The sequence below is a fragment of the Strigops habroptila genome, chromosome 1 (genome assembly GCF_004027225.2).
Source record: "Strigops habroptila isolate Jane chromosome 1, bStrHab1.2.pri, whole genome shotgun sequence".
NCBI classification, from domain to species: Eukaryota; Metazoa; Chordata; class Aves; order Psittaciformes; family Psittacidae; genus Strigops; species Strigops habroptila.
Genome location: NC_044277.2, coordinates 18,961,126 through 18,988,307, shown reverse-complemented (window position 1 = coordinate 18,988,307; position 27,182 = coordinate 18,961,126). Strand labels below are relative to the sequence as shown.

General features: G+C 41.4%; 1 protein-coding gene across 5 annotated transcripts in view; it reads left to right on the top strand.

Moving 5' to 3' along the window:
* OXR1 (oxidation resistance 1) overlaps positions 1-27,182 on the top strand; it is a 261,974-nt gene that overhangs the window by 32,133 nt on the left and 202,659 nt on the right. For all 5 annotated transcript variants that reach the window (XM_030481344.1, XM_030481352.1, XM_032919856.1 and 2 more), the window contains exon 2: positions 10,900-10,978. Coding sequence is in view for 3 of the 5 variants with exons in the window: in XM_030481352.1 (XP_030337212.1) it covers positions 10,962-10,978 (17 nt within the window). In the remaining 2 variants the exon portion in view is untranslated. The remainder of the gene's footprint in view (positions 1-10,899; positions 10,979-27,182) is intronic.

The following is a 27,182-nucleotide window of genomic DNA, read 5'->3' as shown; positions in this document are numbered from 1 at the left end:
AGAAAACAGCAGCACTTAGTCTATTGGTCTTTAGAAGTGGAAAGTCACAGTGTGCCTGCAGCCAGGTGTTGGTCAGAACAGCATCAGGGCAGAGAAATTAAGAATCACCTTTAGAGGCTACAGTCAGGTATAAGCCTTTTCTGGTTATGATAAATCCACCTTAACTTCAGCTGTGGTTGGTGGGTTGAAAGCTGCTTGGTGCCAAGAAGTGGAATACTTTAGTTATTTACAAAACCGGAAGTGTAACCGTTATCTAAAAAACCCGTTCACCAGTTCTTAGAGGTCTGTCCCAAAAGGTTTGAGTGGCAGCGTCTATAGTCTGCAGCACTCTTAGATCTCATTCCATCTGAGAACTTCACTGTATAGTCAGCTTTCTTCTTGAACAGGAGCAGAAGTGGGATACAGCAAAACAGGATATGTATAAATTGTGAAAGGAAAACAAGGTATTGTAAATTTTTTATATTGTCATTTCTGTATTTATGGCTTTCAGAAGATAGTATTAACATAAAAAACATTACTGTCATTAACTGAATGGCAGTGGGACAACCACAGTAATTATGAATGAAAGGGATTTTTTGGTGTTGATAATGTAGGAATACATCTATAAGACTTGTCAGCTGATTAGGGAAGACTTAGTAAGTGAACTGTCTCAGAAGAAGCATTTGTAATACAGTCAGGAAGATCTGCATTATCGTATCGTGGGATATATTATTCAAACCAGCTAATGACTAAGCATAAATATCCTTCAGACTGTATTGAGTAAATGTCATTCTCTTTTTATTTTCCTCCTTTTGAATATCACAGACTAGATTGAGTGAAAGTGCGTGAGTGCCTATTTAATAAGAAATTGATATATTGGAATTGCTGTTTTATATCCTTCTGTACAGTTAAGTGACATTTTGTTATTTATGTTTAGATATAAGTGATTATCACTAGAACTGTAGTTAAAATGAAAATCATTATTATAGCATTAGTTTAAAAGTCGAAATGTGAAAAAGAGAATCCGTATATTTTGAAGATGAATCTATTACTGTTGTTGTCTGTAGCATCTGTAATCAGGAGCAAAAACCCTATAATGCCTCTTTTTATAATGATAGCTAATAAACTCGTGTGCTTGACATTCTGCTTTGTCTGTCCGAGTTGTACTCACTCTGCTCGCTTTTGAATTAGGTAGCTACAGCCAAAGCTCTTTTCCATTTCTTCATTCTCCAAAGGTTTCTATCTTTGTTTGGGCTGTCTGGAGTCTCAGGTGTGTATAATTCTGTTCCCTGCCACTGATCACATTTAGCTGACATTATTTTACTGTGAAGGGAGAGGGCTTTTATCTGTTAAAAAATACAATGCTTGTGAAATACTGAACTAAGCTTACAGTACTACATTTCATAATAGTGCAAAAGAGTACAGGAAAGAGAGCAGTTCATCTGCTTTGGTCCCAGGAATTGTTTTATCTCTACATCTCTATTTCTGTGGAATTACTTATGATCCCTGCAGTCCTCCCTCTGCTGCTGTAAATTATATAACCAGGTTATATTTTGTCTGCAGCATTAGAAAATGATACACAGAAATCTGATACGCAGTTTCTCAAATGGCTTGTGGTGAGACAGGAGGTGGTGTGTGTATAGGGTTTACATGGCAAGGTTTTGGTAGTGGTAGGGCTGCAGGGGTGGCTTCTGTGAGAAGACATCAGGAGCTGCCCCCGTGTCTGTCAGAGCTGGTGCCAGGCGTTGTAAGAGAGGCCCACTGCTGAGCCCGTCAGTGATACTGGTGGTGCCTCTGCAATAACATATTTAAGAAAGGGTAAAAAAAGCCGTGGCAGCTGTATGAGAGGAGTAAGGGGAAAAAAAAAAAAAGAAAAAGCTAAAAAAACCACCCCAAAACAGACTAACAGCAGATCGGTTAAGAAAGAGGATGAGGAGATGCAGCCTGTGGAAGAGACCATAGGGAAACAAGTTGACCCCTGCAGCCCATGGAGGTCCATGGTCGAGCAGATCATCTTCCCCCTGCACCCTGGAGAGCACCCCACACCGGAGCAGGGAGATGCTCAAAGGAGGCTGTGACCCTGTGGGAAGCCTGCGCTAAAGCAGGTTCCTGGCAGGACCTGTGGCCCTGTGGAGAGATGGCCCACACTGGAGCAGGGTTTGCTGCAGGACTTGTGACCCTGCGGGGGACCCACACTGGAGCAGTCTGTGCCTGAAGGGCTGCACCCTGTGGAAGGGACCCACACGGGAGCAGTCTGTGCCTGAAGGGCTGCACCCTGTGGAAGGGACCCATGATAGAGAGGCCCATTGGAGCTTTGTGAAGGGCTGTCTCCTGTGTGAATGTTCCCACACTGGAGCAGGGAAACAGCATGAGGAGGAAGGAACAGCAGAGACAAGTGTTACAGCCTAACTGCAACCCCCATTCTCCATCCCTGTGTGCCTGAGAGGGGAGGTAGAAGTCAGGAGTGAAGTTGAGCCTAGGAAGAATGAAGGGGAGGGTTTTAGATGTGCTTTTCTTTCTCACTGTCCTACTGTGTTACAATTAATTACAAATAAAATTAATTTCCCCAAGTCAAGTGTTTTGCCTGTGATGGTAATTGGTGAGTGATCTCCCTGTCCCAAGATATCTTAACCCATGAGATATCTGTCTTATTTTTCCCCTTGTCCTGTTGAGGAGGGGGAGCAGGAGAGCAGTTGATCGGCACCTGGCAGCCAGCCAAGGTCAACACACTTGGTTTTATATTTTTTATGTATATGGGATATATAATCAGAGATTGCATCTTCCCTGTGCAGATTAAGACCTGTCTTTGGAATGCCCTTTAAAACTAATTTTACAGAGGGCACAAATACTCCTTACAGATTTTAAACTTTAATGACCATTTCAGAAGTTATGACTCAGATGTTGCTTTGACTTTAAAGTCTGTTTATAAAACAGACTTTGTTTATGATTATGATTCATGTTTATGATTCCAAAGTTCACAGATGCTCTCCTTGTGCCCATGCAACCTGCACTGTACACTACACCAATGAAATGTCTAATTTTTTTTCTTAAGAAAATACCAAGTTTTAAAGACTTTTTTTTTTTTTTTTTTTTTTAATTTTTTAAAGGGGGATATTAATCTGCTTCATTTCAGCTACTTGGTTTTAATGTAGTCCTATATGACATTATATTCATACAACTAAAGGGACACAAACTGCGGCACAGGAGTTAAAAACCAGAATAGGCCTGAAGAGAGTAAGATCTCCCTTGCTACTGGAGGAAAATTGTCATTGAATGATGTCTGAAAGCAGCAGCCTACCTGCTGCAAGTGGTGTTGGTTACTTCAGCTTTGGGGAACATTAAGGTCATGATCTTTTTGTTTCTACTTTGGGATATTCTTGATTTTCCCAGAGAAGAGGGGGGTGGGTAAATAGCTCCAACTTCACATCTCACAGCAGCAGTAAATGAACCATTGCAGCTGCCATTTCTGTCTCAGTAGATATAGTTTTCTCCTTAATGTCCATTGACTTCAGGTGGGCTTTTGGAAAGGGATCTTTTAGCCTATTTTTTTAGCCTACTTTTATTTCCAGCCTCCTCCCCTTCCCCCCCCCCCGCCCCCAACTTCACCAGGCTTTATAACTCTTTGTAAATAAACAAAAATAATGCAATCCTGATCTGTTCTGGTTACTCCCTGTGAGTCTTCTCTGTGTGTGTGCTGCTTTCTGTTCATAGGCACATCCACTACTTACTTAATAATTTATAGCCCAGCTATTGTGCCTGGAGAAGGATTAGCAGTCTTTTTTTTCTTTTTTTTCTTTTCCCTACCTTAGATTTCCAAGGAATATAAATTTTAAGATGATCTAAAGGATGTAGAGGAATGTCCCTTCATCCTGAACTCATGGCAAAGGAAGCTGTGTGTCTGCTGTGAAGGTGAAAGAGGGCAAAATACCCAGGGCAAATGGTTGTGTATTTTTATCAGTCTTATTTAAAAATCATTATGTTTCTTTAGCATGCTCACAGAGAGCTCGCCAAGAAATTTTTTCTCTCCTATTACAGTAGTTGGGGTTTGCCTAGAGTTACCTACAGGCAAGGGCAGATGATCTAACAGGGAATGAGTTAGAGCACACCTACATCGCTGTGTTGTATATACTGTGTGGACTTTGTGGCAGAAGCTGCACTTAGCTATGACACGAGAAAGATATGTACATGGAATTGTACAATGTAGGAAAGGAAGAGAAATAAAAGAAAGCAAGTGGAAATGAAGGGTATTGTGAGGTTTTGATGATCGTATTATTTTAAAGAATGAAACATGAGGATTTAGAAACAAAGGATGAAAGAAGGATTATCAGATGAGGTCACCTGAGCTGGCACTGGGATGAGGAGGCAAACTGGTATTTCTTTGTTACTGTTATCTTAAAACCAGAAATATTTAACTTCATTTTGGAAGAAGAAAACATCTGACATGGAAACTGTCATTCAAATGAAAAGCACACAGCAGTCATAATGTAATTAATTTGTAAAGAAAAAACTGGAAGTGTAAGAAGATTAACAGGATTACAAATGTAATCATAATAGACAATAGTATTAGATCTTTGGCAGCTATCTGGTTGCTGTAAAAGACTGCTGACAGATAAAATAATCACCATAGTGAAATATATGAAGTTAATTTTTATATTTCTAAATACTTTCCCTTCAGATATCAGAAAAAAACATAGAGAGTTAATACTTTTGAATGGCCATTATGTTGGCTGTCTTCATGATTTACAGTAGGCAAAATGAATTATTTATTAAACTCTTGATACTGAACTGACCTTTAATCAACAACAGATGGCAGTCAGGTTTATTTCACTGCATGAGAATTGCTGTTAAAGATTTCATTTACTTTTCAGATAAAGCAGTCTTTACATTAGTAATGACATTTTGTTTTGCTCTATTTGAATAGTTCATTTTATTGGCTTATTTATTTTTATTAATCATTTAAGTTGCTTAAGAAGCCACTAAGGAGTTAGCACCAAGAGCTGCTAAACTAAACTGCGAATTGTTGATTTGAATGTTAAGGTACACTTCTTCCAAGTGTTAAGGTAATTAAACAAAACAGAAAAAATCAAGCTAGACTCTATAGAGAATAAATGTGTGTTTTGTAAATGTTTGAATAAATGATTTAATTTCGAAATGGTTGTGCAATGTACTAAAAAGGCTGAAATGAGTGATCTGGGGCAGGGTTTCCCAGAGCTTAAGGCCAGAAGTAATTACTCTCACCGTTTGCATCCACGGGCCATTACATTGCTTCTGGTTAATGCTGTATGTTCCTGGTAACTTCGAGTAGACATAAGTCATGGGATGGCTTTTGGGAAGATGTTGTGATCCTACCTAAGTATGCTGTTATACTGCAAAGGGCTTCTTGCTGTGAAACAGTTTCTCACTTTGCTTTGTGCCTTAGTTTTTTACTCTGCTGTGTAAATTAAGGTGATGTTTTCTTGCTTTATGTGTTTTGGATGGATCTGCATTTCACTCAGCTCCTTTTACTCCAAGCAGTTTAGGCTGCTGTGTTAAAATAGTCTATAGAGTTCTCTAGGTATGGAAGAAAGCAGACATTTACAGGAGAAAACCAATGTTTTCAAGACAGAGGGCAGGAGAAAAGCACCGACCTGCTAGAAATGTTCTACTGTAGGTGATCTTACCCTTCTGTTCTGGTTTTTATATCTTTTGGTATCTCTAAGGGTTTTGGTAAGTTTATCAGAATATTCTTTTAATAAGCGCCAGCAAATCAGTAACTTGCAGTAAGGGATGTTATTTAAGTTTAATGCTATAATCTTGAGACACACTGAATTCCAAGATTACGTATTTTTAATCTCTGATAGCATTGGGTGGAATTACTCTAAAGGCCTCAAATGTATGAAAGTACAGTTTAACAAAAATAATGTGGATAATAGTGGGTGATGTAGCTGAGTATAGGGAAGTGTTTGGGTACTATTGCAATCTTTTGGAGGGGCCCATCAACACTGAGGCCCTGCCTTTGGGGTGCAAGTATAAAGAATTTAGAGCAATATAAAAAATGTAAGGCTTTACTGAAGTGCAAAGATTGTTTCATCCCCATGAGCTCTCATTGTCACTTCATCATACTGTACCTTAAGTAAGCTCCTAGGATCTCAGGTTACCTCAAGTTGGAGGGGACTTCAGAAGGGCTCCAGTCCATTCTCCTGCTCAATGCATGGTCAGCAGCGAGATCAGTCCAGGTTGCTCAGGGCTTTATTTAGCCAGGTTTTGAGAAACTTGGAGGGAGGCTGCACAACCTCTCTGGGCAATATGGTCCACTGCCCAACTGTGATCATGGTAAAAAGCATCTCTTGATATCCAGTCAAAGCTTCTTGTTTCAGTTCGCACCTACTGTCTCTCATCCTCCCATCATGCACCACTGTGAAGAGCCTGATTCTGTCTTCTTGATAAAATGACTGCTACAGCTGAACCTGAGCCGTTAGGTCCCCTGAAGCCACCCCTTCTCCAGGCTGGAGCAGCCCAGCTCCCCCAGTGTCTCCTTACAGCGCAGGTGCTCCAGCCTGACCTGCTTGGGTGCCTTTGCTGAACTGGCCTCAGTTTGATTCTTGGATTGGGGGCAGGTTGCAGAATTGAATGCAGTATTTCAGGAATGGCTTGATGATTTTGGAATAAAGGGGGTGATTCTTCCCTCTATCTGCTGGCTGTGCTCCTGCTAGCAAAGTCTGGGATGCTGTTCTTCACCTCTGCACCAGGGCATGCTGCTGGCTCGTGCTCAGCTTGCAGCCCCTGGGCCCTTCCATCCAGAGTGCCCAGCCTGTACCATTGCAAGAGTTTCTTCCTTCCCAAGTACAGGACTTTGTATTTGTCCTTGCTGAATTTCATAAGGTCCCTGTCAGCTCATCCCTCTGGCCTGTCCAAGTCTCCCTGGATGACAGCCCTGCCCTAAAGCATATCAACTGGTCTCCCTTGGTTTGGTGCCATCTGCAAACTTGATGACAGTGCAGCCCATTGTGTCCTCCAGGTCATTGATAAAGATCTTCTTTCATAATTCTGTATGAACAGTTTTCCATTTTCCAAATGCCACTTTTATCCTAATACAATTGTTTCTTAACCAAAAATATTTTTATTTGTGATACTTGTGCTCAGATCTACATGGGTGAATTATGCTTAAATATATCAGGTGTAGATGAAAAGGTTTACTGAGTTTTTGTGCCAGTTTTACTGTATAAAATGACATCGTTAACAGATAAATGGTATTTCTCATGTGGTCTAGTGCACAGTGAGTCTGTTATTTTAAACAGCCTTTCTTAGATGTTTAATGTGGCTGTCTAGAAGAAAACAAGGACAGTTCTCCCAGGCTGTTCTGCCGCTTTGCCCTGAGGATGGTACCTTCCATCAGAGAGGGATGAGCTGCAGCTGAAAGGCAGTGACTGACACAACTACCCTCACTAAGCCAGTGAAATGCTATGGGAAACATTCCTGTGCAAAAACCTTCTGTGCAAGAGAAAAAATGTCCAAAGTCCAAATTAATGTTTCGTTTAATATATTTGGTGATTGTATCAGTCTTTTTTTTTCTTTTTCTGAAAAGAATATGGTTGTGCCTCAAGGAAAAGGCAGGTGATGCTGCCAGCAAAATTTCTGCTGGTATAGGTGGTAACATCCAGCACCTTGCTCTTCCTACTTCTGCGCCAGTCACCGTCAAGGGGAGGATGCTTCAGCTACTCAGCAATTTCATACCTGTTGATTTTCCTCAAATAGCTTGTCCTGTGTTCTGAGAAACTGCAGTACCTTATGTCATCACTAATATTATTTATATCCAAGAAGAGACAGAAGGCATCAGAGCCCTTCGGTTGAAGTTCTTATGAATATAAAGGCAGCCTTACCTACTAATGTAAGGTGCTTAAAATAGAATAAATGCTTGTGAATGGTGCTCTTTAGTGGAAACAGAGATGACCGTCAAATGATTGAATAAACTGGGGTTTTCAGTGTCAAAGTTCCGCCAGCGTTCCTGGGATCTTAAGTGAATGTGTCATTTTCAAATATGGGACCTGGTCTTCCACGTCACAACCTAAATACTTGTGAAAATTAAATTAGGGAGATTGAACCTTACAGCTTCTGAGAGAAGAGGAATGCCTGACTCAGGTTTTTGTAGTGCGTTTGCAGACTTAGGCTCCACATTATACAATCAGCTGTCTAAATGGCTTGAGATACTTGATGTGTGCACTGGGGCAGAGGCTGAGTTGCAGTCTCCTTAATCTCATCCATGTTCCATCTCTGAGCTGTGTATCTGACTGTGTGTATATAGCTTAGGCTCCCAGTTAGTCTGACAATCATAAATATGCACTGGAGTATGATTTCCCAAAACATGCAAGGAATGCGCATACCCCAAATCCATTGATTTTTCAGTTGGAGTGGACACTTGGCCTAGAGGCTTTAGAACATCCCAATCAAGACAGCTAACTTGGAGCATGCATTTGTTATGCTCTCAGTGTAAAGCGACTGATGTTAGTGAGTGGCAGAGAGAATAGAATAATTGTATGGGAAGGAAAGTGTACTTCAGCTGATGTTATTTGTGTTGCTTGCCCAGCTGCAAGGCAGTGATTCTGGAACAAGAGGGCTTGGAAAGGAAGAGGGAGGTTTCCTTTGACTCTTTGCAGCTGTACAAGTGAAGGAGCCACACCAAAACGAAAAGCCCTACATAAAACGAAAAAGGAAATGCTTGAAGATCAGCTGTTAAACTAAGATAAAAATGTCACTGCCCAAACCCCTAATGAAATGTAGTGCTGTGAAAATACCACTTCTTTGCTTGGAGGTAACAAGACATTTTACCTGGTGTCATTTTATCTGGTCTGACATAGAGATGTGAAGTCCCCTTGAGCATCTTACTAATTTAGGAGGGAGTTTGTAGACAAAAGTCTTCCTGTCAGTCAGGATCATGTAATCACAGCTTCTACCTGATGAACAAAACATTTGTATTTAGATTGCACATTTACATTTAAAAACAAATAGAATTTTTTTTTATTTTGTAAGCTATGTCTTTTTGCTTTAAGCTGAACATTTGGGAGCAGGGCAGGAAGGTTTCATTAGCATCAGAATTACCTGTTGTGAGGGCAGTGGACATGTATGATGGCATTCACACGGGAAGTGAGCCATTGTCTGGAGCCATTGCAGTTTCATGGGAAGGAAGTGCTAGGGGAAGCCTGGAGCTGGAGGGGCTGGTGCCTGCCTGTGCTTTCCACTTGCTCTTCAGCTGGTCCTTAGGCAATGAAGGACTGGAGTGCTGTGAACAGGGGCTGCAGAAGGGACTCTGGTTGTGGGGCTGGGAGCATGCAGGGTGCTGCCCAGGCTGCTCTTCTCAGTCTGTGTGGCAGTTTGAGTCTCTGCTTTCAGTTCTGCTGGGCACTGCTTCTGGCACCTTTGCATCCAGGCTGCTGCTGGAATGGCTGTCTCCTGTTTTGGGAGGGCTAAATTTATCGGGAGCAGCAGTGACACTCCTGTCACAGCCATTAGCACAGCAGGGACACAGAGCATCTCTGCTTAAACTTGCCTAGGGTGGCTTGGAGGGTGTGCAGTGATGGTCTCACACCCCACAAGGTATGTTCCTGGCAGCGACTGACACTAATCTCCTTGGCATGTTGGGGCCTTGACCTAAATGGCACACTGTGGGAGGTGAGAAGCTGGGGTTGAGTGGCAGGGGCCTGTCCTGGGGAAGGCACACTGAATGAGGAGCTGACTTGCATAGAGGAGGAACTGCAGAAATGATGAGCAAACCATGCACCACCAGAGCGTGAGGAGGGGATACCTGGGGTCTTTGCATAAACTCTGCAAAGATAAGAGCCTGAGCCGCACAAAATGAGGAAGGAGGGACAGATGCAGACCATGCGTGAACAAGCAGTGGAAGTTGGTTCTCAAGACAAAGGAAGGGGAAAGGTAGTGACTTTGGGCAACAGAAGGAAGGTTCCTGCTCCACATCAGTGATGGGATGGAGTGCAGCCTGGGCAAGTTTGTGGATGACATCGAATTGGAGGCAACAGTCAATCTGCAGGGGGACAGTGCTGCTATTCAGGGTACCTGGGCTGAAGAAACGAAGCTAGACTTTTCCATGTAACTATATACAGTGCTATGATAAGAGGCAGCGAACACAAGTAACAATGTGGAAAATTCTGATTAGGTATTAAGAAAAATGTTTTTACTGTGATGATGGTGAAGTACAGGAACTGGATCCCCAGAGAGGTTGTAGAGATGTTCAAGACTCAACTGGACAAATCCTTGATTTGATTACACCTGCTTTGAGCTGAAAATTGGACTGGGCAGTTCCTCCTGATCTAATTATTCCGTTGTTCTTTTATATTTCTATGTTTTTATTCTTTTGTGTAACGGTTGGAATTTTTTTTTGTTCAAAGAGTAACATTTCCCGAGGTTCATACTTCATAGGCTTGCTCCAGGAAAGGTCTTATTTGTATTAATGGTTTCTTTTTCGAAAAATGACTAATTTACCAAGATGATAGTAATTCAACAAATTGCACCAAAATGCAATTAAGATGTAAATTTATATAGCTGTGTTCAGACTGGCAATTCAGAAAGATCTTGTTTAGTTGCTTTGAGGCACCCAAATTTCACTTGGGCACATGACTTTCCCTTTCAGAGGCTATGGCTTTTAGATGTTGCACTACCACATAGCATTATACCTAACTCTTTTGTGGAGTAACTGTGGAGTAACTGCTGTAATAACCTCGGGCTTAAGCCCTAAGGATTTGGTCTTAGGTTTTTAACTTCTATCTTTTGTTTGTTAACCTTTACGTTGTTTTGCTAACCTTTGTATAAAATTGCCAGGTATTCTCTGAAGTTGCACTGGAAGGTGGTTAATGTACTTATTGTTCAGGATATTAAAATCAAGGTCCTGAGTTGCTTGATCTAAAAATCTGTTTCTTGCTTCTCATCCAGGTCAACAGAAGCAGCTTGTGCAGAGCAGTGCATTCGTAAATGTGAAACAAGCCCTCACCAACATGTTTGGCACGAAGAGGTCAGTTTTCACCTTTGTCGTTATGCTTTTCATCTCCAAAAATAGTGTGGGTGTTGTGTCTCTAATCTGAAAATTTTACGTTTTCTGAACGTATTGTTATACAATACACCAGCTAGCTATACTGCTCTTTCTATTCTAGTGATTGGGTTTTCTTCTCTGTACAGCTCAGGCTACTTCAATTGACAGACATGTGGCATACAGGCCATGTAGCACAAAGGCAAATAGTATCCCCAAGGCATTATGGGTCACAGCAAGAATGCTAAAGAAGGCACTGTACTAGTGCTGGAGGGCATCTCTCCTGCTTTGGGGTTTGGAAAGTAACACCAGGACAACAAAGCACTAGTGTAAGATAGGTTGTTTTTTGCCACTTCACAGAGTCCATACTGAATATAAGGTATATACTGAATATAGTGTCTCAAAACACCCCCAGACAAACCCAAAATGCAACATTTTTGAATCCATGCTGTCTGCTTCCTGCATTTTTGAGTGCTCTTCTAAAGTATCAGGTATCCTATATCTGTCAGCAGACAGCATGGTCATACTTCCACCGCAGTGCCTGCAGCTACACAAGCCATTACAGTACCAGCTTGCCCAAGTACCAGCACCTATGGGCTTTCACCGGGGGAGTGCGAATTCTCCGTGGAACAACGATACTATAGACCATTCCTCCCCTATGTGAACTCCCTGATTTTTGTGCCTGTTGGTGGGCTTTTAGGTTTCTAGTACAAGCTAGTCAAAGACTTCAACATTTGTGCCCCAGTTGCATGGCAGCCTAGTGAAACGTTTGCCATGTGAGTGGCAGAGCACCTTTAATCTGTTACCTGGAGAAGTAATACATCTCATCCGAATTGTTGGGAAGAGAGGAGGCTAGCTTGCCCTTAAGTAGCACATAGGAAGCAGCGTGTTGCATGCCTGCAGGAATCAGGGGTGGCAAATAAGAAAAAGCAGCTGGGTTTTCTGGGGCAGCAGTTCCCACAGTGGTTGCACAAGGCTTCAGTGGGAGCTGCAGCCCCACCTGAGTCAGGTGCCGCCGGGGCTGTTGGTCCCTTGTGCTCTTGCAAGCACGGGCACTGCTGCCTCATGTGGCAGCACATTCGATGGGGTATTTTGTGTCTGTGTGAAATGGTACTGGCTTTTTAGGAAGAGGAAACTTTGGTCTTATTTTTAGGTAAGTACAGAATCTGTTGCTTTGTCAATATGCTGAGTTTAAGATAACTGTCGCTGAGGGTACAGCAATGGAATTGCAAACTTCCCATTTGAGGATTTCTGCTTTTAATTGTTTGCCTCTGCAGAACATTAACACTCAAGTTAACCAAAGACATTCTGCTAAGTGAAATAAACTATTACATTACATTACATTCAGGCGTGTTAGCTATTTTTGCCATATAAACTCCTTCTGTGCTGATTTAAACATTTTTTACTCCTAGGATAGTCTCTTTATCTTTTCTTATCATTATAAAGCAATGGCAAAACAAAGAATTATGTTTGATTGATAGCCTTGAAATTTAATTCTTTTGTCTTTTGTTTCCTCCCAGATTGAATCTTGATTACTATGCAAATGAAAATTCCTCATAAGGAATATTACAGACAATATAAAATTCTCTTTCGTGGCCACAAACGAGGGTTTATGACAAAAGGCACATCTGGGAAAATGAAATTCTTTACCTCTCCACTGTACTGTGTTCTGATATTTTGCACTTTGCACAGACAGTTTTGAACCACTTACTTACAATAAACAAAGGATTTCCTGCTTCTGGGAGGGAAAGAGGTAGAGTGGATTTCCATACTAGCAGCCTCCTATGTGTAAACTGGGAAATTACGTCAAGAATTCTTGAAATTGGTACCATATTTTAGTTCTATAGTGATTGAGTACTTGTCAGGTATTTTGTTCTCCTTATTACAGTGCATTTTGAATTTAATTTGCACAGAGGGCTGTTAACTGTGAACAAGAAAATCTTGAGATTTTATTCATAATTTTTTAAAAGTTATAAACACCTATGAACAGACTGCCTGAAACTTGAGAGTTCTTGAAAAACTTGGGTTTGTTACATTAATTCTCTTCCTAAAAAGAAATACTGTATTTACCTGGAAATATCATGAGGATCAAAGCTGTTTTTCTATCAGATGGGATAATTTAACATTTATTTTCTTGTAAAATCAGTTTTTATTTAGTTCTGATAATACATTGCTAATTATAATCTCCAGAAAACATTTAACAAAATTACAAAACTCTGACTCAAAAACTAAATCACCTCCTGTCACCAGATCTTTAGAAGTTACCAGGTACATAGTGTCCCCGTTCCTTTCTTATTTATACCTGTCTCTTAATTTTGCATACAGATTTTATTTTTAGTGGATAATCCCTGTTGAACAGACTGAATAATGAAGTCAATAAAAGTGACTGATCAGAACAACTTTGACAGAATTCGTGTGTGGGGCAGGTATTTCTTAGCTCTTTGTAACAAGTTGTGTTGTTAATGTGCACTGACATCGCTAACAAAGAGGTGAATTCCTGTTGATTTCAATTTAATTTGAGAGCTGATCCCTTAGGCTTTTAAATACTGAACTATGTGGTTTCTCTGTGTTGTCTTGCATTCGGCTCTCATCTTTTTTCTGCCGTGTTAATTTTCCTCCAGTTAATTAAATCTACAATAGACACCAGCATTGGAATAGCAGAGGTCAGTATGTATACCAGTGAGTTTCTGATGTATCCTATTGTTCATGTTGTACACTTATTTCAGTCTTGCAAGAGCAATTGCTGATATTATTGTCCTTTGTGAAAGGGAAAAGCATGTAAATGGCTTTAGAGGAAGGATGTTTATTTTGTGCGAACCATCTTTATGTGTGAAAGTTGTTCTGCAAGGATAGGCATCCTGAGGATTTGCGGTAAAGTCTGACTGCCTACCGCTGGCATTGTTATGTTCCGGGGCTCTCTAACCTGTGGTTACATGTGTTCTTCAGTTTGGAAACCTTAGCTTGTATAACATATTTACGCTATGTCCACGAGCTGGAGAGTATTTCTCCTGGATGGCATGCTTAGTTTTCTTTTCCTGCTCTAGCCTAGATCAGAGTGCTTCAAAAGATGGCCTAAGTAAGTGACAAACGTAACCACCAGTGCCCAGCCGTTTGGTCCCTCAATGAATTTAGCAGACTGAAGGAAGCAATTGTGAGAAGCAGAAGGTGAGAAGCATGAGGACATTTGCTTAAACGTATATGTGATATGGCTCCATTTCTGGGGCTGCATCCATTTGTCCCTTTTTTTGAGGAGCCTTGCATGGGCATATGTTTCAGTTGGGCTTGGACCTGTGAAGTGCACAGCCTGCCACTAGTGTCTCTGGCTAGTTAGAAGTTAGCTGCCACATCCAAATCTGTCTGAGTTCTCCTGCTGTAAGTGTGTGGTGCCTTCTTCCCCCTCCATGGGTTTGAACCTCAAGAAGGTCCATAGATCTAAGGGAGCAGCTAGAGCTTGTGAGACCTGTTGCCAGTACTTAGGCTGTTGAGGGTTAGTGTTGCCAGGTTTAATTCAAACTATTCTGGAGGAAAGAAAGAAAAAACAAACAAAACCAGGAAAGAACTCTCATCTCCAGGCACCCTGATTGCCCTGTTGTGAACTTAGGGTTTATTTTTACTGTGGACTTTGTAAGGGTTTGAGTCCAGCCTGATGCACTGGTGGCTAATGCAGCTGGTAGCTTCTGTAATGTGCTGATGGCTGATCTGGTGCTCTGTGATGGATAGCCAGGTGGTGAATGGCAGTGCTGACAGCCTTGGCCAGTGGTCCGAGAGTTTCATAACACAGCCATTGTTTCTGGAGGCAAACAGTTTTCTTTCCAAATCATATTCCAGTCAGCCATCCTGGAAGGTTACAGTAAATTTTCTTACGCCAGGTCTGTCAGCAGCAATTTGAGTCCTGTGATAAGTGGAAAAAACCAGTGTCTGCTTACATTGGCATGTTTATAACCTTAGGTGGTAGCTGAGCTGGGCAAGTAATGTGACTGGTATAGAAGGAGGGTGAAGAGATTTGGAAAGACTCATCAGTTTTCTGGTCACCAACAATTACTGACTTCTTATATTTGGTTTTGACTGGAAAGTTACGGAAATAGTGTTTATTTATAAGCTCCTGATATGAAGAGACTGTAGTGTTTTCAAGATAATATGGACCTAGTTTCTTCTTTTCCCTTAGCTGCAGAAAGGCTGTGTTTACACGTGGTTTCTAAGTTTCATGGGTTTTATTGGCATTAGTCCTGGACTGTTGCTGTCTTTGTTCTGATACCTCTGCCAGCTCCTAAAGGGTGTCCACAAAACTGTCCATTGCTGAACACCAAGGGTGTGTTCTTTTCTTCGGGATTTTTAAGTGTACAGAAATAATGATCTGATTTGACCTAAATTCCCATGGTGCTCACTATTCCCTTTCTTTTGCTTTTAAATTGGAAGTGACACTATTTGAATGAAGCCATAACATGCTTTGTCTCTTCTGCTCCGTTACCGAATAAACCTTCCTACTGCTGAACTTTGTTATGGTAGTGAACTGCAAAATGATACCTACCAACATGGACTCTTTTATTACCATTTCCTAAATAATGAACTTGCAATGTCTTGCACTGTTTTATTTCTTTGCGGCCTGGAAGCTCAATAATGCAGAATGATAAAGGCGGCTATGGGACTTGCAACCAGAACAGACACGGTCTAGTATACAGATATATATATAGGTCAACAGAATGTGTAACATCCTATACTGACTGTTGATTTTCAAGGATTATTTCCGCTTTCACACACTTGGCCATATTTTTCCAGCCTGTGCTATGCTTAATGAGAGCTCAGATTTATTAATAGATCACATAGCCCTTCAGATAGGGTGACTCAAGCCTTCCGTGCATAGATGGTCTCTCTGTTGCAGAATTCATCCTTCCAACATGGAGTGTGGTTCTCTTCTGGTAACCCACAGCTTCTCCCAGCAGCATTTGTTCTAGATGTGGGTAAGCAAGAAGGAGAGGAAGTGGACCTGAGCATGTTGATCCCATTATGAATGATTGCTTGCTCAGATAGCAGCAGGGAAGTTTTCTTCTACACGTTACATGTTCACTACCCCAGTGCCAATGGATCTAGGATGTAAGGGGTCAAGGTCTTTCTATTTCTTGACAGCTTTATGTGTTTGTACCTCCAGAACTTAACTGTACACTAGAACTTCAGCTTCCCTGTAGATTGGCAACTTAGCTTTGTCAAGTGTTTCCTTTGTCAAGTTTTGCTAAGTTTTCCTCTTTTAATTGGATTTGGTATTTGCCACACACTACTACTACCGATCCCTTTGTGCCTAGTTTCCTGTTTTCTGTCTGTCTTCTCAGAGCATCTGTTGCGCATCTTCTTCTGCCTTTTCCACTCAGTTTATCCACCTGGACTCAATTGACCAAAATTCTTAATGATCTCCTTGTGACCAGTTCCGTGCAGAACTTTGCACTTTGTTCTCTGCAACTTGGTAGCTGCCTTAAACATACACTTCTTGAAAGCTTACCCTCTGTTAACTTCCTTTAGTCTCACTTCTCTGAATATTACTCCTCATCTTTTTTACTTCCTTTGGTAATAATGAAACTAAACCCCAGAGTAGCAATATCTAACTAATGAAGTAGTAGGATAACAAAAATATGTTTTGCCATGGATCTACAGAAGAAGTCTTGAAGAGTTTACAGATGATGTGGTGGGCTCACCTCAGCCAACAACCAAACACCTGCACAGCTGCTCACTCACTCCACTGTCCCATGGGATAAGGAGAAAAGAGAAGGAAGGCAAGAGATTCATGTATCAAGATAAGACAGAGTAATAAGTGAAAATGCACAAAGAAAAATGAGGAGGATTAAAAATAATGTGATTGGCAGATGTTCAACCACTTTCTGGTAAGCAAGGCCTCAACACATATAACAGTTACTGTAGAAGGCAAATGCCATAACCATGAATGTCCCTTCTTCTCCTCCTTTCCTTCAGCTTTTATTGCTGAGTGCAGCGTCATATGAGCGTGGAATATCCGTTTGGTCACTTCTGGTCAGCTGTCCCAGCAGTGTGTCCTCCCAGCTTCTTGCCCACTCCCCAGCCTACTTGGCAGGGAGGGAGAAATGACTCCAGGCAGGGGAACAGAGTGGGAAACAGAGAAGGACTTGATGAAGCAATATTAGCAATATTGCTAAGCAGTAGCCAAAACATGGATGTGTTATCAATACTGTTTTAATCACAGATCCAAAACATAGCACATGCAGGCTGCTATGAAGAAAATTAACTCCATCCCAGCCAGGCCACTACAATGTAAAAAGCTCAATCAGTGTTCATATAGTGGGGCTTAAGTTCCACAAAATGGTTGCATATGTAACAAAACATAGAAAATACATATTTTTAGTTTACCAGTCCATCTAATAAAAATTTGGCTTCCTATACATACAAATAAATTCACAAAAAAGTTAAGCTGTGGTGAACAGCTTTTGAAAATTTACTTAAAGCAACTGCATCCTTAACTATAAAATGTGAATTATGTGGATATAATCTATGTTTTTAAAAATGAATGTATAAAAGAAATTTAATTCTATTTAAATTTATCTCAGGTGATTAATGTTTTCTCTCTTATATTTTTACAGAAGTCTGTTTTACAATAAGGCTCTAGTCCACCTCATCTAGAGCCTTTCAAGGGCGTTTGCACAAGCTAACCAGCCAACCTGGCAGGTATCTTTTTGTTAAAGAAAGTCATCTCTACACCAGCTTCATGCTGTAGCTCTAATACTCAGAATTATCTAACTCACCTATTGTGTTTCTTTGCTACATCTTGGAGTTTTTGTAAGATCGTCTGATTATTGCCTGTGGAGTCTTTAATTATAGGATTACACTTGCACTTCAGTTGTAACCTTTAATACCATAAGTTCCTTCTTCAAAAGTGGCTGGCACTCAAAATTACGAAGAGGACTTAACATCTCAGTGACTGGATTTTGTGTGTGTTTTTCTTTGCATTGGAATGCTGGCGTGTTTATTTACTTCTTCAGTTGATCTCAAACAATTAATGTGTGAGCAAAACTGCAGACACCTTTTTGTTGTGTTTCCAGTTCCTTTATGCTTTAGAAGGTTCAGGAGGCACAGAGTTTCTGAGCAAGACCATTAAGTTATGTTGTGTATGTGGCTGGGTTTTTCAGTGTATAGGGATGTGTTCCCTGTTATACCCTGTTCAAGCTCCTGCTGAAGGGCAAAACCCTGGCATTTCTGAAGTCAGTGAAATTCCTTTGCTCCTATTCTATAAGTCAATATTTCACCTGCATTTTCTAACTCTTTACCGAGAGTATGCAGGGTGAGGAAAATGCTGTTTGGTTTTGCTTTCAAGAAATGCATTTGGAAGAAAAATATGTCAAGGTATAAACTAAAGGTCAGTCTTGCTGAACGATGAAGTCAGTTAAAGGTACTCATGCCCCAGTTCAGTCATTTGTTGTTGCACAGGAAAGCATAAAATAATTCCCAGACAAGGAGGAACTTTTCCTCAAGCTCAGATTTCGTCCTGAGCTTGGGCATCAGTGCCCTGCAGATACCTTCAGTTGTTGGTATGTTTCCCGTCTTAGCAGAACTGCTCCTGTTAAATTCTGTCTGTTATTTCATAAAATAACTTTGTAAGATTTCTTCCATTTTTAGGAAATGAAGTCTGTAGATTAGAGAATTATCAGTGCTGCCACACACGACACCTAGTCTCAATTTAAAACCACTCTAGTTTAATGTCAACTTAACTGTGAAAAGCACATGTATGACAATCAGCACCTAGCAGAGCTAAATGGCATCATCTAGACTCTGCTGTATTTTCACATGTAAGAATACCTACACTGGTGGTCAGAAATACACTTTTTCTCTGGGGTTGCTTGCCAGATACCACATCTCTGAAACCTTCCAAAGCAGAACTGGTGCCGTATAATGAGAGCTGTTGTGTCCTACAGTTTTCCAAATGCTTCTGGCGATTACATGATTTCTCAGATGTCTGCCTTTCATTGGATGCTTTTTTAAATCCCTGCCCACAATCGTAACACTATATTATAGCAAAAGGCTTTCCTCCCTGTATCTTTATTTCCTACCAAAAATCGCAATATCCTGATCAAAACCAGACCTCATTCCACAATGATGTGATATATCTCTGTACTGCTTGTATGTGTTACGCCCTGGGGTTAAGTTTTCAATGTGGTGAAAAGTAGATACCTGCACAAATCCTGTTGACTGCTAATGGGATTTGTTCATGTTGCTCCCTGACACCTTTTTAAACACTCATCCTGGTAATTTATTTTATTACAGTGTTACAGAAGACACTTAGTAAAGTGTGCTCTGGTTCTGCATTTGGCAGCATGAACCAGTCTGAGGGAGGTGGACCAACGAAACTGCTGTGTCTGTGCTATATTGCTGCAGATAGTGGTCGTGGGTTGTTGGCTCCATATTTATGTGGTCATAAATTGCCTGTTTTGCTGACACTTTGAAGTAAATGAAGGAAAGCATCAGCACTGCTGGCTTTCTGGCAGGAAGCCTAAGAGCAAGTTGGTATGCCTTGTGTGTCTAGCTAATGCCACTTTGATGGAAAGTTTTAATTAAGTGCATGTCTGTGCATGCAGAGAAGAAATCAAAGGCACTTGAGAAGAAGAAAGTGTATCTGCTTCAGACTCATTGAAGAGTAATGTGGTGAGAGCACTAAATGACTTTCAATTAATTGGAAAATATTTTCTTAAATATTGTTGGAAAGTACAAGAAAATCAGTTGAAGGGAAGACTATAAAATTAGGCTGTAGATCTAATCCATTTGCTCCATACTTGCTGGAAGATGTCATGATAGTACAAGTCAGAAGTGTGGGGATTATGGACCAAATCTGTTACACTGGATTTCATTAAGCTCCCTAATTGTAAATATCAGAAGAACACTGGAAGCTGGTTTGCCTACAGCCAGTATTTTTGTGTTGTTATTTCTGTAACAGTTTCTAAGCTTATAAACATCCAAAAATTCATTGTTAATACAAATATAACTTTTATAGCAAATCTTCTATAACTAGGTGGCCATATTAAAATTCTAGCTTTGAAACTGAACTTATTACATAGGAGCTTTAGCTCTGTTTCCTGTTCTCATAGGTACAGCAAGAAAATTCACTCAGTTTTCCTCTGACTGTCTAGAAGGATGGCTCTCTGTGGAAAGAGCAGTTCTGAGGAGCCAGTATAATTCATTTACCACTAGATATGGTGCATGATTTATTTTGGCTAATGTTTAGTGTATGATTCTTCGTTCTATTTGCATTATAGCAAAGCCAAAAGGGCCAACCCAGCATTGTAGAGGGCTTGTTACGTCTTAGTGTATCCACTTTAATACCTGGAATCTTTTTATGGCCTCAGTACAGCATGACTTCCACCCTTATATTCATCTTTCAATCAAGATAGATAGAAAATGGGCTTTATTATGCACTTTTTGCTATTCACTTTCTTCCAAAAGAAAAGGAGCTTTCTCAAGAGCCAGTCCAAAACTGTGCAACAAACTCCATGAGGGGATGACCATGCAGTCTTGGCTTTTGTCCCTGTTTGATCTTCAATCTTTAATAGAACTCTGAAGTATAGATCTTAGTAGCACCAGCTACTAAGAAGGAGAAAAATGACTGCTATAGCTGAACCCAGGACAAATAACCACAGTGAAAGAACACCACCAGAGAATTAAGCCTTATCATGGCGAACTCTTTTGTTCCTCTGTATGATGAGTGATTGGTCAGCATTTCAAATGCATATGCTCCTGTCAACCGTGCTGTCAGATGGAACCTTCCTTCATCCCCAAAGATCCCGTTATTTATTAATTTATTTTTCTTAATGTGAACAAGGTTATTTTCTGAACATAGAATTCTAGGATGGATTTCCTAATATCATGGAGACATGGTGAGATGGCTCCTATGACTGGAGTGTTGGAATGGAAGGAGTGTTGGAATTGAAGGATACAGGCTCTTCAGGAAGGACAGGCAGGGCGGATGAGGAGGGGGTGTTGTACTCTACATCAGTGACCAGCTGGAGTGAGCAGAGCTCTGCCTGGGGGTGGATGAGGAGCTGACTGAGAGCTTATGAGCCAGGATTAAAGGGAGGGCAGGGACAGGTGACCTCACAGTAGGGGTCTGCTGCAGGCCATCTGACCAGGAAGGCTGGGTGGATGAGGCCCCCTATAGACAGATGGGAGCAGCTTCACATTCACAAGTCCGGGTCCTCGTGGGGGACTTCAGCCACCCTGATATCTGTTGGATAGTGAACACAGCAGGGCACAAGTAATCCAGGAAGTTCCTGGAATGCACTGATGCATTGAAAGGAGGAGGCCTGGTTACATGGGATGTGGAGGAGGCTGAGGTACTTAATGACTTGTGAAGTTGCTTGGATACATTCTGCTGTGCCCAGTGCTGATTGCCACAAGCCTCAAACGTAAAAGGCAGTAGCTACCAAGGGGGAATGGCTTTAATCTGAAAGAGGGTAGATTTAGATTAGATATTAGGAAGAAATTCTTTGCTGTGAGAGTGGTGAGCACTGGCACAGGTTGCCCAGAGAAGCTGTGGCTGCCCCATCCCTGGCAGTGTTCAAGGCCAGGTTGGATGGGGTTTTAAGCAACCTGGTCTAGTGGAAGGTGTCCCTGCCTATGGCAGGGGGCTGGAACTAGATGAGTTTGAAGGTCCCTTCCAACCCAAATCATTATATGATGCTATTCTAATATCCTTCTCTATTCGTGCTGATGTTATGAAAAGTGAATCTGAAGACTGGAATAGATAAGGCTGCTTTTGTAGCATGAATTATCAGAAGCCATTTCAGATTTATACAGCAAATGGTAAGTCTCATGGGAAGAGGAGAAATAAATGCAGCATATTTGACATAAGAGCAAAAAAGCCATTTATGAGAATAGTTCCAAGAATGGAAGATACCATTAAAAGGTTATGTACCTTTTGGCAAATCACTGCATTTTGCATGACTTTTTCTGATCTCAGAGATGAGAAATAGTTTGGCATTTCTCATCTGAAACTAGTTGTAAACAGAATTATGCTGTTTGTCTGTCCATTGTGGAACAATGCCGGATGCCTCCACTGCTCAAGACAAAGACAGACAAAGAAAGGAATCATTATGGGTAACATAGGGAAAGTCCAGAACCCAGAAAAAGTGAGTATGTCAGAGTTTTCCAGTGAAGTAATAAATGCTCTGGTCCTAAGACCTTTGCTGTGGTCTTAAAACCTTAGTAAGATCACCATTTCACATTAAGTTAGAGCAGTGGTCCCGACGAGAGTGTACGGAGATGTGAGAAACATTGCCCTTACTATAATCACCACCCCCCACACCAGGGTTGCACGCGGCTCCTCAGGCAGTGCATGGGCAGGCTCTGGAATTTGGTGCAGCAGTATGTGAATACTAAAAAGTGTAGGAAAAGTAAGAAAAAACTTCTTAGTGTGAAAGTTGTCACACAGGAACAGGTTGCCATGAGGTTGTATGGTCTCCATACCGGGAGAGGATCAAAACCTGGCTCATTATGGCCCTGAACAATCTGCGGCAGCTGTGCTGGCTCTGAGCAGGAAGATGGGCTGGAGGATCCCCAGAGCTCCCCACCAGCCTCAGTGACTCTCCAGTCTGGCGCTGGCTATGAAGTGTGAAGAAGTACCTCTATATGACGAAGCCTCCAAACCACAAACTCCTGGGAGCAGGGAAGCTTTGTCCTGCTGTTTGCTCTACTGCTTGCTGCTGCCTGCATTGATTTCTCTTAGGGCTGGTCTTGGCCACTGTCCCAGAGGATGCTGAGCTAGGCTGACCATTGGTCTGATCCAGCATGGATGTTCTTATGTGTTAAAAGGATACTGGGCTAGACTGCAGATAAGGAGTAAGTCTGATTGTGGAGGAGAGGTTATTTAGGAGAGGAGGGTAAAGCAGTGCAGCTATGCCTACAATCCATGCAGGGAGAGTCCTGACACTGAGCCATGTTTTTCCATAGGCTTTGTAACTCTGGTTGGAGAGGCTGGAAATCTGGGCAACACCAGTGTCCCCAGTCTGATCCACCTGGGCTGCCGGTGGGGCTCAGCGGCTGAAGCGCAAGGCGGGCTGGTGCCCTGTGCTCACTGCTTCTCTGTGGAAACTCAGCACAGCTTCCTCTTAATTTTAGCTGCACTAATGCAATTTTTGGTGACCTGACATTATCCAAAGAGCTGAACGAATTGTCATTTGTGACATTTGACCACTGGGCAGTAGGGAGGCTTCAATTTGAGTTATAACACTTGCTTAATTTGAAATGTGATGCTTCTGAACTTAGAAATGGAGATGAAGCAAAGTAAATTAAGTTAGAAAAAACAAAACCTCCAAGCTCGAAAGACTGCTGCTTCTTCAACTGTGAGTCCTTCATGTCTGTCTTTATAAATGTCAGTTTCGCTATAAACAAACAATTTGCTCTTTTAAGATAATTGGTGATGACTCAGTAGCTCATCTTTATTATTGTATATTTTAAATATGCAGACTTCAGCATGTCAAACCTGTGCTTTTTGGGGGAAAAAAATAAGGCTTTAATCATATTCAGACCTAGCCTCCCTGTCTTCTGGTAGTTTACTTGCTTTGACAGATGAATATAACTTTCTGAGATCTGTGTTTTGTTTTCAAACCCACTCACCTATTTATATAACTTTCCTTACGTAGAGATTGTAATTTTTATTTTGCCTTAACTGACACCAGTCAGATAAAGAGGCATGTTTATAGACATTTGCAGATTATCTATTGTATTCCAGTTGGTGTTTATAATATTCTCTCCTGAAAATTAAGTGTTTCTCATGTAAAAAGGGAGGTAAGCAAAATGGCACATGGCAATGCAGAGGTATTTTTTATTATTGCTATTCAGTAAATAGCACACTGGGTACTGCCTACAAGAAATCTGGAGAGGGAGTTTTTACAAGGGTGTGTAGTGACAGGACAAGGGGGAATGGCTTTAAACTGAAAGAGGGGAGATTTAGATTAGATATTAGGGAGAAGTTCTTCCCTGTGAGGGTGGTGAGGCACTGGCACAGGGTGCCCAGAGAAGCTGTGGCTGCCCCATCCCTGGCAGTGTTCAAGGCCAGGTTGGATGGGGTTTTGAGCAACCTGGTTTAGTGGAAGGTGTCCCTGCCTGTGGCACAGGTTTGGAACTAGATTATCATTCTATGATTCTGATACTGAGTAAAGGATCTCAAAACTGTTGTTGCTTGGATATCTTCTGCTGTGCCCAGTGCTGATTGCCACAAGGCTACAATATAGCTCTGCTCCTCGTTTTCGTTAGTGAGAAAGAAAGATGGGAAGTTCTGTTTTCATGGAGGTTGTGTGATGTAAGGCTTCTGGGCCCTCCTCTTTGAGGAGGCATTGAAGTACCTGGCTGCTTTGGTGGGGAGTCTGTAGCTGTGCAGCAGTGATGGGGCCATTCACTAATGCTGTGCTGTGCTGGGGGAGCTATCAGAGCCTAGCACTAACACTGGAGGAACAGGAAATATAAATTAATTCCAGTTAAACACAAGTATGAAACTACCACTCTGAGGGAAGGGTGAGTGTTTCTAGCAGCAAATAGCCAGTGGATTGGCCCACAGTGAAATGATAGCATGACCTTTCAAAGGGGAATGGGACTTTTGCAAGCAGAGCAAGACTTTGGCTTCAGGACAGGCATACCTACAAATACTGTTTTATTCAATCATTTGCATGTTTTATGAAAAGCACTAGCAGAAAGAATAACAAGCTGCCTCATATTGTGATGACATCTGTCCATAGGAGATCCTGCTTAATTGAGGCTTGCTGAAAGAAAGCTTGGCTTGCAGCAGGTAGCTTTCTGCCTGTGCTATCACAATTTCTCTATGCTGTCAGAAACAGCTATGTTTTATTTTCACCTTCTGGGCAGCGTGTTTCCTCATGCCAAGACTGCCCTTTGGGCCTGCCCCTCTGCAGTGTGGTTTGTGCCAATAGAGATCCAGGACTCCTGCACTGAGAGAATAGGTTCTGCATGCATCATCTTTAATGTAAGGATAGACTTGCATTGTCTGAATTGATTCCAGTTCATAAAGCTGACATTTAATTGACATCAGAATAACCATCACTGTCCTCAGCAGAGTTATCCAGCTTTCATGTTTTAATAACTGTGAATGGAACAGAGCCCCAGGTAGATTCCTTTCAAGGTAGATTCATTACGGCAGAAAAGATCATTAGCTGCTGGTAATGGATTGTTTCTCAGTAAGATAAATGCATGGTTTGAACTGCCATCGTAGGCTCGTTTTAATGACAAAGGGAGCAGGTGAGCCATGATATCCTGATTATTCCTTTTACTTCTCTTTTTAAAAATCCTTGAAGACCACAGAGTATTGGAAATATACTGTCCTACCTGCTAAAGAGCAGTAGAAGAAATGAGATACCTCAAACTCACTCACTGTGCACCTCCTTAGCATATACTTGGCTGAACTTCATCTAATTCTTTTCAAGGTGATGTGTGGATTTGGTGTCAGAAGAGAAATAATGGAAGCAGTTTCCATCCATTTCAGCTGTTCAGTCACTTGTGCTGAGTGATAAGCACTGATCAGATCTGGGTATCTATAGTGCCTTGTGATGAGCATATAATGAGAGGGTCTCTGCTGTGCTGTATTCTCTAGTCCATGGGCAACATTCATAAAACCAGGACGAGAAAAATCCAGTGACAGCCATTAGTCTACTGGAGAAAATTTTATATGAAGGAAAAAATGCTATGTGGCAATATCCTCTCATGTATGACAGTGGTAATGGTAGAATCCCTCCTTGCCCATAAAGTTACCTATTTCCCTGAAACCCCTTCAGGGGGGTTTCACATGGGGTATGGGGTCTGCCTCTGTTCTTTCCCGTCTGCTCAGTAAGGGCTCTGTTCACAGGTACAGCTCTGGCTGCAGCTGCTGCACAGGAATAAGGGAATCCTTATTCCTTATTGATTGAGAGACTGGATTTAATAGAGGCTTGCTGAGAGAAAACTGTTCCTTTGGTAAAGCACAACATCTTTCTGTGGCTTTTACCTCCTGTTTACATTGGCATCCTGAAATATGTTTGTTTGAAAAAGTGTTTGAAAAAAAAAGTGGGTTTTTTTTTTTCTAAAAAAAAACCCTCAGTCATTCCCTTTATCTTATTTACCAGAAGCACTCCCTCCTGCACTTCTCCAAAGAGAGGATAGATTTCTGAGCTGCCTGTGGTTCTGTGCTGCTTGCCTTGTGACATTTCCTCACAGGAAATGTTTGAAGCTTATGTGAATGTTGAGAGTTTGGTCTTGGTCCTTGTGACTAGCAATGGCTAAGATACATGCAGTTTCAATCTTGGAAAAAGTTTACCTTGTGCTTCCTTTAATAATGGAAGTTATTTAGGTCCGGACATCTTGTCTAGCTAATATGATTATTTTGGTTTTAAATTCAGTAGAGCTGAACGTATTCATGTGAAGAGTTTAAACCTACCTCACTAACCAGCTTGTACATAAAAGTGCAGATACTGGCGTGTGAAGGTGAAATAGCTGGCATACATACTGGTAATCAGATTTTTCAAAAAATAATTGTTTTTTCCCTCAAATGCCTCTCTAGATTCTGTCCAATGCATCACGTAAAAGTTTCTGACAACCAGTTTATAGGAAGGAACTGCCTTCACAGCAATCATTAGTGTCAGTTAACGTATGCTTTGCCACAGTTTGGTGCATATTGTTAATAGCGACTGTAACCTGTGTAACATGTTAACATAGGATTTGGCAGATTTTATTGTTCTGTGCAGGCCTTTAATTCAGGATAAATGATCTGCTAGAGAGTAAGGAACTGAACTTTCTACAGGGATTTCTTGATGAAATCCTGTGGTCTTTGTTGTTTATGATGGCCTTGGATTTAACCCTCCCTCTTCCTCCTTTGTTTTGTCCATTATTATAGTCTGTGAATATGGAAGAGTTGACTTGGAAGAGTATTGCATTTTATTGTGTAATTATATTGAAAATCCAAATGAAATCTCATCTGCATACCTAATTCCCTCATTACCATGTGTTACTAGAAGGGAAATGCTGTTAATTACAAGCTATGCAGAGCTCATGGCTGTGGACTTTTTAACCCGTGGCTCTGTGCATCCTGTTGTGTTGCTGCCATTTCATAGTCGAGCAACTCCTGTGCAGCCTTGTCCAAAATGGAGATTTGAATCAGGGGATGAAATCCTAGGGGCGCTGAAGAAACTTGTGAGCTCCCACT